This window comes from Callithrix jacchus, chromosome 10 (genome assembly GCF_049354715.1).
Source record: "Callithrix jacchus isolate 240 chromosome 10, calJac240_pri, whole genome shotgun sequence".
Classification (NCBI taxonomy): Eukaryota; Metazoa; Chordata; class Mammalia; order Primates; family Cebidae; genus Callithrix; species Callithrix jacchus.
Window position 1 is genome coordinate 18218933 of NC_133511.1, and position 13596 is coordinate 18232528.

Consider the following 13596-nt stretch of genomic DNA (forward strand, 5'->3'; position numbering starts at 1 on the left):
GTCTACGCAGGAAGAAGATCCAGAGGGCACGAATAAAGCCTCTCTGGGCGGCCATGTCGCGTTTGTCTATGGTTTCAGTAAATGCGTCTGTTGCGGCATCTAGCGGCTGCGGATGGCAACGCCGGCTGATGAAGTTTCGGGCTCGCAGAGTTAGCTCTGCAATCTGGAAACTGAGTGCGTTTGTTTCACCCAGGGCAACAATCTCTGGGGGTGCAGTTCCTCCTAATCAGTCTTACCAGAATGTAGACACACTCTCCAGGGAAAATTCTGCAGCACTCTGTACAGCACTATGTTACAATATAGTCTCCCCCACCACATGGTGCCATGGCATGGCACATAATTATACTAATAAGTTATTCCTTGTGTATCTGAGGTTCCTTTTTTTTTTTTTTTTTTTTTTGAGACGGAGTTTCGCTCTTGTTACCCAGGCTGGAGTGCAATGGCGCGATCTCGGCTCACCGCAACCTCCGTCTCCTGGGTTCAAGCAATTCTCCTGCCTCAGCCTCCCGAGTAGCTGGGACTACAGGCGTGCACCACCATGCCCAGCTAATTTTTGTATTTTTAGTAGAGACGGGGTTTCACCTTGCTGACCAGCATGGTCTTGATCTCTTGACCTCGTGATCCACCCGCCTCAGCCTCCCAAAGTACTGGGATTATAGGCGTGAGCCACAGCTCCTGGCCTCAGTGTTTTTTTGTTTTGTTTTTTGTTTTTGTTTGTTTGTTTTTTGAGACAGTCTCGCTCCGTCGCCCAGGCTGGGGTGCAGTGGCGCAATCTCGGCTCACTGCAACCTCTGCCTCTCAGGTTCAAGCAATTCTCCTGCCTCAACCTCCTGAGTAGCTGGGATTACAGGCACGCAACACCACGCCTAGCTAATTTTTGTTAGTAGAGACGGGGTTTCACCATGTTGGTCAGGCTGGTCTCAAACTCCTGACCTCGTGATCCACCTGCCTCGGTTTCCTAAAGTGCTGGGATTACAGGCGTGGGCCACCTCGCCGGGCTCTGAGATTCAAATTTAACTATGTGTCCTTTCTTATTTGCTAAAGAAAACTGAATTTATTTAAAGCAGGATTTGTGTCTAATTAATTTTTAAACTTTGTAACACCAGTACCTTGCAGAAATTAGACACTAAAAATGCTCCTTGGGTGGATGAATCAAAGAATAAGTGAATGGAGATGTAAGGAACAAATATTTTCAAACTATAGATATAATTAATTTGGGAAGTCAGGGAGAGAGAGACATAAAATACTGGAGGCCGGGGGTGGGGGGTGGCTCATGCCGGTAATCCCAGCACTTCCAGAGGCAGAGCTGGGAAGACTGCTTGAGTCCAGGAGTTCAAGACTAGCTAGAGCAACATAGCGAAAACCACCTTCGCCATTAAAAAAAAAAAAAAAAAGTACTTGGTGGCACGCACCTGTAGTACCAGCCACTCCGGAAGCTGAGGCAGAAGGATTGCTTGAGCCTGGGAGGCAGAGGTTGTAGTGAACTGAGATTGGGCCACTACATTCACTCCAGCCTGGGCGACAGAGCGAGACCCTACCTCAAATATAAATAATTAATAACGATTTTTGGCCGGGCGCAGAGGCTCATGCATGTAATCCCAACACTTTGGGAGGCCAAGGCCGGCGGATCACGAGGTCAGGAGTTCGAGCCCAGCCTGACCAACATGGTGAAACCCTGTCTCTACTAAAAATACAAAAATTAGCTGGGCGTGATGGCGCACACCTGTAGTCTCAGCTACCCAGGAAGCTGAGGCAAGAAAATCGCTTGAACCCCGGAGGTGAAGGTTGCAGTGAGCCGAGATCCTGCCACTGCACTCCAGCCTGGGCGACAGAGCAAAATTCTGTATAAATAAATAAAATGTTTAAAAAGAAAATAATATTGGAAATTTGACCCTGAAGACCTACCAGAGGAAAACAAGCAAAAGTGGCTTGAAAAATGAGAGACACCTTTTCTGGGATACTGATAGTTAAAAACGGAACTTGCATTAAAAAAAATTTGTGATCTGTTTTGCTTGTAATAGTGGATATGTAATGTGGAATACTTACTATGTAGGAGCACTTAGATTATATCATCTAATTTACTTCACAACCTTATGAGACAGATGTTACTACCAATTTACAGATTAGGTAACGGAGGCTTAGATAGTTAAAGAAACTTGCCTAAAGTCTCTTAGCTAATAAGTGCTGCAAATAGCAGCCAAACACAGGTCAGTCTGAGTCCTAAGAATCTGCTTTTGACTGTTACAATATACTGCTGCCATGGCACTCCTCCAGAAGCATGCTTGCAGGGTTGCTTTTTCTTCTGCGGTTTAATTCAGCTACGGTTATATTTCCAAAGAGTCAGCATCAGCCGGGAGCGGTGGCTCACACCTGTAATCCCAGCACCTTGGGAGGCTAAGGCGGGCAGATCACAAGGTCAGGAGTTCCAGATCCACCTAGCCAACATGGTGAAACCCTGTCTCTACTAAAGATACCAAAAAATTAGCCAGGTATGGTGGCGTGCACCTGTAATCCCAGCTACTTGGGAGGCTGAGGCAAGGGAATCGCTTGAACCCGGGAGGCAGAGGTTGCAGTGAGCCGAGATCGTGCCATTGTACTCCAGCCTGGGCAACAGGGCAAGACTTTGTCCACCCTTCCGCTCCCCCACCCCCCCAAAAAAATCAGCACCGGGCACGGTGGCTCATGCCTGTAATCCTAGCACTTTGGGAGGCTGAGGTGGGTGGATCACCTGCGGTCAGGAGTTCAAGACCAGCCTGGCCATCATGGTGAAACCTCATTTTTAATAAATAAATAAATAAAAAGAATCAGCATCAGTTGGTCTTTGCTAAGCTTTTGAGATCCAAGTTGGAAGCCCTGGAAGGTGCCACAATAAGGCAATAATTTCTAACAGGGTTTTTACTTTTCTAAAAAAAAAATAAGAACTTGTTCCATCTTTCTTAAAATATGTCTGCTTTTTATAACAAAAATTTAAATTGGGCCAGGCGCAGTGGCTCATGCCTGTAATCCCAGCACTTTCAGAGGCTGAGGGGGGTGGATCACCTGAGGCCTAGAGTTTGAGACCAGCCTGGCCAATATGGTGAAACCCCCATCTCTACTAAAAATACAAAAACTAGTCAGGCATGATGGTGGGTGCCTGTAATCCCAGCTATTCGGGAGGCTGAGGCAGGAAAATCGCTTGAACCCTAGAGGTGGAGGTTGCAGTGAGCCAAGATCAGTCATTGCACTCCAGCCTGGGGGATCATCTTAAAAAAAAATTAGTCTTGTGTGGTGGTGCATGCCTGTAATCCCCGCTACTCAGGATGCTGAGACAGGAGAATCGCTTGAACCTGGGAGGGAGAGGTTGCAGTGAGCAGAGATGGTGCTGCTTCACTCCAGCATGGGTGACAGAGACTCTTTCTCAAAATAAATAGCAAATTTATCCCATAAATGTGTACAGTTATCTTTTTTAGGACATTTCTTCATCCCCTAAAGAAACCTTGTACCCATTGTCAGTCACTCTTTTTTTTTTTTTTCTTTGAGACAGCGTCTCATTCTGTTGCCCGGGCTGAAATACAGTCACGAGACCTCAAGCTTACTGCAATCTCTGCTTCCCTGGTTCAAGTGATTCTCAAACCGAGTAGCTGAGACTACAGGCATGGGCCACCACACCTGACTAATTTTTGTATTTTCAGTAGAGATGGAGTTTCACTATGTTGGCCAGCCTGGTCTTGAATTTCTGACCTCAAGTGATCCCCATGCCTTGGGCTCCCAAAGTGCTGAGATTGCAGGCATGAGCCACAGAGCCTGGCCAATGTATGCAATTATTATGTGTCAATTAAAACATTTAAAAATATTGGCCGGGCTCAGTGGCTCATTCCTGCAACCCCAGAACTTTGGGGGGACAAGGTGAAAGGATTGCTTAAAGTCAGGAGTTCAAGAGCAGCCTGGGCAACATAGCAAGACCCCATCTCTTTTTAAAAAAATTTTTTATGGGCCAGGCGCAGTGGCTCAAGCCTGTAATCCCAGCACTTCAGGAGGCCGAGGCAGGCGGATCACGAGGTCAAGAGATCGAGACCATGGTGAAACCCCGTCTCTACTAAAAAATACAGAAATTAGCTGGGTGTGGTGGTGCACACCTGTGGTCCCAGCTACTCGGGAGGCTGAGGCAGGAGAATTGCTTGAACCCGGGAAGTGGAGGTTGCAGTGAGCCAAGATCACACCACGGCACTCCATCCTGGTGCCTACAACAGAGCAAGACTGTCTCAAAAAAAAATTTTTTTTTAATGATAAAAACTTTAAACTATAGTTTGACATACATACTTTCAGACATGTAAAGTTTAAAACTATTTGAGCTTTTTAAAGATTTCTATTAGTAGGTCATTAAAGATAGAATTTAATTGATATGGGTAGGAGGGAGAAGTCTGTAGTGCAGTGCTTAAGGGCATAGTCCAAAGTTGAACAGCCTTTGAATCCTTGCTTATCTAGTTTTTAGCCATGAGGCCTGTGGTGGGATAGTTTTCTTCTCTGTACCTTGATTTCCTCGTGTTTCCTCTGTTTCCTTGATTTCCTTATGACGCCTTGTGTAAAATGGAGAAAATAAAGGTACTTATCTCAGAAGATTCTTGTGAGGATGAAATGAGATAATCTGAGTCAAGTTAGAGTAATGCCCGGTACACTGTAAGTGTTCAATAAATGTTAAGGAGCACACGGGAGATACAGAGGCAGTGTGTTTTAATGGAAAAAGCTGACTTTGTCTTTTCATTTGTTTGTTTTGAGAGCAAGTCTTACTCTGTTACCCAGGCTGGAGTGCAGTGGTGTGATCTCAGCTCACTGCAACCTCCATCTCCTGGGGAAAAGTGATTGAACCTCAGCCTCCCAGATAGAGGTTCTCATGCCTCAGCCTCCCAGGTAGCCACCACACCCAGCTAATTTTTGTATTTTTAGTAGAGATGGGGTTTCACCATGTTGGCCAGGCTGGCCCACCTCAGCCTCCCAAAATGCTGGGATTACAGGTAAGAGACACCACACTCAGCCAGGAAAAAGCTGACTTTGAACTTGGCTCTACCACTTACTAGTTGTGTGAGTTTGGACACAAATCACACACACACAATTTAACTTATCAAATAAGTTAAATGCTTAACTTATTTGATCCTCAGTATCTTTATTCGGATTGTTGTAAAGGATTGGAAATAGCATGTGTAAAGTAGCTGACACAAATTAAGCACTCAATGAAAGCTGCTATCATGCTTCATTGTGGACATACAGGTTTAATATGGGTGAGTGCTGTTGGGCTGAGCTAAGGATGTGGGATAAAATGATTAAAGAAGAACTACCGAACCAGGTATACTCTGAAAAATTGAAATTTGGCATATGAGAAATAACATGAGAATCACAAGAACAGATTCTGAGTCCTGGTTTCATTATATACTGGTTTATAAAATTTGGGTAAGTCACTTAAATGTTTCATTATTTTCTTCATATTCAAAATAGACATAAGCACAATGGCCCTGCTTCCTGTGTGTGTGTGTGGTTTTTTTTTTTAAAGATATAATTTAGCCCAGCTCGATGGCTCATGTCTGTAATCCCAGTACTTTGGGAGGCAAAGGCAGGCAGATCAGGAGGTCAGGAGTTTGAGGCCAGTTTGGGCAACATGGTGAAACCCTGTCTCTACTAAAAGTACAAGAATTAGCCAGGCGTGGTGGCAGGCACCTGTAATCCCAGCTACTCAGGAAGCTGAGTCAGGACAATGCTTGAAATCAGAAGGTGGAGGTTGCAGTGAGCCAAGTTCCCACCACTGCACTCCAGCCTGGGCAAAAGAGCAAAACTCCATTTCAAACAAAAAAAAAAAGATATAACTTACAAATCATAAAAATTCACCCTTTAAAAGTATACAATCTAGTGGTTTTTAGTATATTCGCCTGTATCTAATTCCAGATAGATTTTTTTTTTAAGAGTCTAGGTCTCACTATTTTGCACAGACTGACCTTTAACTCTTGGCTCAAGTCATCCTCCCAACTCAGCTTCCCAAGTAGCTGGGACTCTAGAATCATGATTTAATTCCAGAATGTTTTAATTATTCCAGAAATAAATCTCTCCCTAATTAGCTGTCATTCCCTATTCCTCTCCTTCCTGAGCCCCTGGAAACCACTAAGCTACATTCTGTCTCTCTGGATTTTCCTCTATTCTGGGTCTTTCATATTAATAGAATAATATATGACTGCCCCATTGTATCTGTCTTTTTTCACATAATATTTTCAAAGTTCATCCGTATTGTAGCATATCAGTACTTTATTCCTTTTTATGACTAAATAATATTCCATTGCATATATATGCCACATCTACTGATGAATGGATTTATTTAGATTGTCTCCACTTTTTGGCTACTATGAATAATGCTGCTATGATCATTAGAGTACACATTTTCGTGTTGACATGTATTTTCAGTTCTCTTGGGTATGTACCTATGAGTGGAAGTGCTCAGTCATATGGTAATTTTGTTTAACTTTTTTAGGAACTGCCAAACTCTTTTCCAATGTGGCTGCACTATTTTACATTCATCCTCACCAACAATTATTATAGCCATGCTAGCGGGTGTGAGGTTGTATCTCACCATGGGTTTGATTTCCAGTTCCCTAAGGATATTAAACATTTCTTAATGTGCACATTAGCCATTTATTATCTTTTGGGACACGTATCTATTCAAATCTTTTGTCCATTTAAATTTTTTGTTTTTTACTCTCTCCATTTTGCAGATGAAGCCCACTTTTAGATTAGAATACTGTATTTATCTTTTTATTGCTGAGTTATAAGAGTTCTTAGGCCGGGTGCGGTGGCTTATGCCTGTAATCCCAGCCCTTTGGGAGGCCGAGGTGGACGAATCACTTGAGGTCAGGAGTTTGAGACTAACTTGGCCAACATGGTGAAACCCCCCGTCTCTACTAAAAATACAAGAAACAGCCCAGCGCGATGGTGCATGCCTGTAATGCCAGCTACTCGGGAGGCTGAGGCAGGAGAATCGCTTGAACCTAGGAAGTGGAGGTTGCAGTGAGCCGAGATTGCGCCATTGCACTCCAGCCTGGGCGACAGAGACTCCATCTCAAAACAAAACAAAACAGTTCTTTATATATTCCGGATACTAGTCCGTTATTTAATGCATATTAAATAATAGTGGCTGTGCCAGCGGCTTGAGAAACTGTGAGATGTGACGCAAAATAAATTAAGGAGATGACAGTGAAAGGGCAGAGATACGAGGTTCCAACGCCCCCTACACCTCCTGGGCACATTCGCTACCCTCAATTTTCTGGAGTCCACTGGCCCCGCCCTCCGCACTTTGACCCGCGCCGCTTCCGGTTGGAGACGTGGCTCAGGGCCGCCATCTTGGTAAGAAGCGAAGCGGCAGCGGCTCCTGTCAGGGGGGCAGCAGGTCCAGAGTGACCGGTGCTCCCCTTCACCAGACCCTACCCCTATCCCCAGTGAAGCGGGAGCGCGGGCGCGCCCCACCACCTCCCTCACCATGGTAAGATCCGAGCCAGGACCCGAACTCCCGGGGTCCGAGCCTCACTCTCGTCTCTCCTTGTCGGCGGGCCTGGGGCCGGGACCGAAGGGGCCCCGCCCTGAGGATCTAGGGCCGATTGCTTTGCTCGGGGCTCGGGGAGCAGTGTGGCCTCCTGTGCCCGGTCTCCTGGGGATCCGACGGAGCTGACTCCAGTCCATCTGTCGTCGTGCCCGCTTGCCCGCCATCCCCCAACCAGCTGGACTCCCTCGTCTACTGGGACTTGTCCCTGAGACGGCCCGGCGTTTTTGCTTTGGGAGAACTTCGTGGTGGTGGTGCGGGTCCCAGGCTGCGGACCTCGGAGCTGATGCTGTCCCGCCGGTTCCCCGACGCGTAGGCTCAGCGGGCTGGGCCAGTCTCCGGAGGTTCATCAGCTGGTCTCCCACCCCCAGTGTTTGCTAGGCCATTGATGCTCGAAATTCAAGTTCACTGGTCTCCAGAAATTTTTCTTTTGTTTGTTCAGAAGGGGGAAATGGAGACACAGAGCGGAAAGGAGTAACTTTTAACACTAATTTGTAGGACCCAGGTGTCCCTGAAAGCTTCCACTCCTTCCGTAGAACTCAAAGTGTCCATTTGTTAGTGTGACTGAGGGTACGTTGTGTAGAGCACTGGGAAAATGTGAGCAAGTTCCAGAGAACACAGGGTTTGCCTTCAAGGAACCTATTGTTCAGGTGAACTAAAATGTGTATGTCTCAGGCCGTAGTCAGATGTCTCACCGGAGACGCAAGAGGGGTGGGTTGAGCTCTTAGACCGGTTCCTTGCCTTCATGTGCATTATCTTTGTGTGTTCTCTTCTGAGAATGTGAAAGGTTAATGTGGTTGAGAATGAAGGAAACCAGAACTGCTGACATCACTCAATCTTGCTTTATCGCTGTGATTTGTGGATATTCATAAAGCAGTAGACGTTCTTTGGTTTCAGAAAAGCTATTAGTTTTTCAGTGCACCTTATGTCCTTTAATCTTTTGAAGGATATTCCATTCTGTTCTTTGTTATTCTTTTGTCAGTAGATAACTTGATTTAAAACATCGTCCAGTGTACCTGAGAGGTAACAATGTAATTTGGTGCCGATCTTACTAAGTTCTACAGACAACCCTTTAGATGAGAACTTGGATAATGGGGGGAATTCATGCTTGAACTTTAAGCCACTGAGCAGCTTTTTCTCAGACTCAGGTATATAAATGACATCAAACAGGTTTGCCTCCTAAAATTTTTGTGTTGGACATAAAAATTTCCAAAAACTTGTATTTTCTGTTTCTCTAGGAGGTTCTGTACTTGATTAGTGGTTAATAAACTGAGTTTATTAGTGATAAACTCAGTTTCTGTTTATACCCTGGAAGTAATAGTAGTGCATTTTAGAGCATGTTATTATTTTAATAGAAAAATTAAGGTCTTGTATTACATAGACCAAATTTAGATAATCTTTATAAAAATCTTCGTTGTTAAAAGGTTCTTGGAACTTAGTATTCTTTTTTTTTAAGTAGAGATGGGGTTTCGCCATGTTGGTCAGGCTGGTCTCAAACTCCTGACCTCATGATTCACCCACCGTAGCCTCCCAAAGTGCTGGGATTACAGGCATGAGCCACGTGCCCAGCTTCAAACTTAGTAATTTTAATTCATTGATAACCGAGGGATAGTAAAGCCCTAGGTGATAAATATAAAATATAACTTTGCATGCTATTTTGACATGTGTACATACACATAAAGTTGTGTCACATATTGCTGAATAATTTGGGCCTTAGCATGATCCAGATACCCACATATTTGTGTACTCTGGAGAGCAGTTTATTTCAGTACATTCTGCTCTATAGAGTCTTAAGACATTGGTCTTATTTTTGTGTAATGTTTTTGGGTCCTGTTCCTTTATAGACAGATCCCTGGACAGTAGAAATGTCCAGATAGGGTGAAATTTTGATCTAAAAGTTGTATCAAAACTTCTAGCAGTTTAATTCAACATTTCATTATGAAATTTTCAAACATCTGGAAAAGTTGAAAGAACTTTGTAGTGAATACCCATACAACCACCGGCTAGATTCTGAAACTAATGTTTCACTATATATATATATATATATATATATATATATATATATGTATTATATGTGTTTTAAATAATGTTGAGATGGTACAGAATGTATGCTTCTTGCTTCTTTCATTTGATACTATACCCAAATACTTTTCCTTTCTCTGGAAGCGTGAAAAAAAAAAATATATATATATTTTTTTTTTTTTTTTTTTTTGAGACAGAGTCTTACTCTGTCATCAGGCACTAGGCTAGAGTGCAGTGGAGTGATCTTGGCTCACTGCACCCTCGGCTTCCCAGGTTCAAGCAATTCTCCTGCCTTAGCCTCCCAAGTAGCTGGGACTACAGGCATGCATCACCACGCCCAGCTAATTTTGTATTTTAGTAGAGATGGGGTTTCACCATGTTGGCCAGGATGGCCTCCATCTCTTGACCTTGTGATCCACCTGCCTTGGCCTCCCAAAGTGCTGGGATTACAGGCATGAACCACCCTGCCTGGCCTCGTTTCATTATATTTTTATTATGCATCTCATCATCCATCCATCCCTCTCTCCATTAAAACAAAATACATGAAAAAGTAAGTTGCAGATCTCGGTACATTAACATTGATTTTTAAAAAATAAAATCCCTTTGGCTTTAGTTATTGAAGTTCAGAATGCCTTATATTGCAAAATTGCAGTCGATAAATAAGTGAACAAATGCAAAAACAAATGCCTTCTCATGACTTCATCATAAAATAAAGTACAAAGAAAGGCATCTTTTGATTTATTTATTTTTTTAAGAGATGGAGTCTTACTATGTTGCCCAGACTGGAGGGCAGTGGCTATTCACAGGAGCTATCATAGTGCACTGTGGCCTGGAACACCTAGACTCAAGCAGTCCTCCCACCTCCATCTCCAAAGTAGTTGGGACTGTAGGCGGGCGGGCCTTGATTTGATCTTTTTTTTGTATTCTGCAAATTGATGAGAACATGTTCTGATTTTTTTTTTTTTTTTTAATTTTTGGAGATGGGTCTTGCTCTGTCACCTAGGCTGGAGTGCAGTGGCATGGACATGGCTCATTCTGCCTGGACTTCCTGGGCTTGAGCAGTTCTCCTGCCTCAGCCCCCCAAGTAGCTGAGACTACAGGTGTGTGTCACCACACCCAGCTAATGTTTGTATTTTTTGTAGAGATGGAGTTTTGCCATGTTGCCAAGGCTGTTCTCAAACACTCCTGAGCTCTGGCAACCCACCTACCTCAGCCTTCCAAAGTGCTGAGATTACAGGTGTGAGCCATTTTGCCTGGCCATGTTTTAACTTTCTTAACATTTGTTAGGTATCATTATAGTCAGTTCTTTTTCTTACTTTACATTTGGATAAACTTCATATTAAGCCTCATAATAGCACCTCCATCTGTAAAATCTTTCCTTATCTGTAAAATTTTGTTCCTTCTGTCTACTCCCAAGCATAGACAGAGGTCTTGGAACTTAGGATTTTTAATTCATTGGTAACTGAGGGATGGTAAAGCCCTATGTGATACATATAAAATTTAACTTTATATGCTATTTTGACATGTGTACATATACATACAGCTGTGTCACATATTTCTTAATTATTTGGGACTTAGCATGATCCAGATACCCACAGAGGTATATTCTTGGGAAATACAAAAAGACTAGTGGTCACTATCCAGGCATGGTGGCTTATGCCTGTTATCCCAGCACTTCGGCAGGCTGAGGCGTGCTGATCACGAGGTCAGGAATTCAAGACTACCCTGGCCAGTATGGGGAAACCCTGTCTGTACTAAAAATACAAAAATTAGTTGGGCATGGTGGCACGTACCTGTAGTCCCAGCTACTCAGGGGGCTGAGGCAGGAGAGTTGCTTGAACCCAGCAAGCCGAGGTTGCAGTGAGCCCAAATCAGGCCACTGCACTCCAGACTGAGTGACAGAGTGAGATTTCATCTAAAAACAACAACAAAAAAAGAGACTAGTGGTCACATTAAATAGACAGAGGTCTATTCTTGGGAAATACAAAAAGACTAGTGGTCACATTAAATATAAGTGATTACAGTAAGTTTAATTCCCAAAAGTCATTAGTTATAGGAAAGCTAGATTTGGGTTTGTGTGGTTAATCTGCACGTGATGCAGGATAAACTGAAATCCTACATAGCAATAACATGTCCCAATTCAGGGTTTATTATTGCTTAGTTTTCCTTTTTTCTTTCTTTTTTTCTTTTTTTTTTTTGAGATGGAGACTCGCTCTGTTGCCAGGCTGGAGTGCAGTGGCACGATCAATCTCAGCTTACTACAACCTCTGCTTCCCAGGTTCAAGCAATTCTGCTTCAGCCTCCTGAGTAGCTGGGACTACAGGTGTGCACCACCACGCCCATCTAATTTTTGTGTTTTTAATAGAGACGAGGTTTCATCATGTTTGCCAGGATGGTCTCAATCTCTTCCTCATGATCTCCCTCCTACCTCAGCCTCTCAAAGTGCCTAGCTTACAGGTATGAGCCACCGCACCCAGCCCCTTTTTTTCATATGTGATACAGCAGCAGCACAGCTATTATATTCTGTATTTTTTTTTTTTTTTTTTGAGACAGAATCTTGCTCTGTCACCCAGGCTGGAGTGCAGTGGCGCTCCCTGCAACCTCTTGGCTCCCTGCAACCTCTGCTGGGTTTAAGTGATTCTCCTGCCTCAGTCTTCTGAGTAGCTGGGATTATAGTTATGTGCCACCACACCCGGCTAATTTTTGTATTTTTAGTAGAGATGTGGTTTCACCTTGTTGGCCAGGCTGGTCTCGAACTCCTGACCTCAAGTGGTCCTTCCACCTTGGCCTCCCAAAGTGCTGGGATTATAGGTGTGAGCCACTGTGCCTGGCCCTGTGTTCTTTATGTATCTTTATCTTTTTAAATGTGTTTTGAGGGGACAGCAAAGAATGAAAACGATTCTGTTGAATTTCCATTATTTGCCACCTATTTAAGTCTTCATATGTAGTTCACTGTAGAAGCTGGTAGTGTGTGTGTATGTGTTTTAATTCTCTACAACCTTTTGTTTTAGAACAGAAATGTGATGGACTTAAAACCCTCACTGAGTAAATTACTTTTCAAGTTTTAGGTTTTGTATGTGGTCTACATTTTATTGTAATCTTCCATCTGATTTTATCTGTAATTGCTTCGTGTAAACAGAAAAGATAGAACAGCAATCCACCCTGGCCGTTGTAGAAACTAGCCTTAATATGACCATTAATCTCGTGTGTGTGTGTGTGTGTGTATAAAATATTACAATGAATTACAAAGACCGTGACTGTAATTCCGGAAGTGAGGAGTCCTGAAGCATTTAGAGGTTCAAGAAATAACTTGACTTTTTTTTTTTTTAGAGAATTGTGCATATTTATGCTGAATTATTATACCACTTGTTATTCTTGTACCTCTCTTGCACACACAATTTGCTATGGTTAGACAATTGGTCTTCTAGCAGCTTAATTTTTAAAAATTTATTTATTATACTTTAAGTTCATGTACAGATCGTGCAGGCAGCTTAATATTACTATAAAATATTGTTCCAAAGTGGAACAGTATTTCCACTGGAGCAGTGGGTATAAAATGGAAGTATTGTACATTTTCGGCCACTGTAGCTTTTTTTTTTTTTTCTGTCACTGTAATTTTTTTTTTTTTTTTTGGGACAGAGTTTCCCTCTTGTTACCCAGGCTGGAGTGCAATGGCGCGATCTCGGCTCACTGCAACCTCCGCCTCCTGGGTTCAGGCAATTGTCCTGCCTCAGCCTCCTGAGTAGCTGGGATTACAGGCACACACCACCATGCCCAGCTAATTTTTTGTGTTTTTAGTAAAGATGGGGTTTCACCATGTTAACCAGGATGGTCTCGATCTCTTGAGCTCGTGATCCACCCACCTCGGCCTCCCAAAGTGCTGGAATTACAGGCTTGAGCCACCGCGCCCGGCCGTGTCACTGTAATTTTCAAATGCTTAGACTTATAGAACCTTAAAGACACAGAGTACTTTGGATTTCACATAAACTAACTTCTGACTTTACGGATATTTTGATCATCAG

At 43.4% G+C, this 13596-nt stretch overlaps 1 protein-coding gene across 1 annotated transcript in view; it reads left to right on the plus strand.

Annotated features, from left to right (window-relative positions):
* Window positions 1–7339: 7339 nt before the first annotated feature.
* The window catches only part of ARCN1 (archain 1 coat protein complex I subunit delta), a 36596-nt gene continuing 30339 nt past the window's right edge, over window positions 7340–13596 (plus strand). The window contains exon 1 of the mRNA XM_009006926.5: window positions 7340–7495. Within this exon, the coding sequence (XP_009005174.3) occupies window positions 7493–7495 (3 nt within the window). The 5' untranslated portion in view covers window positions 7340–7492. The remainder of the gene's footprint in view (window positions 7496–13596) is intronic.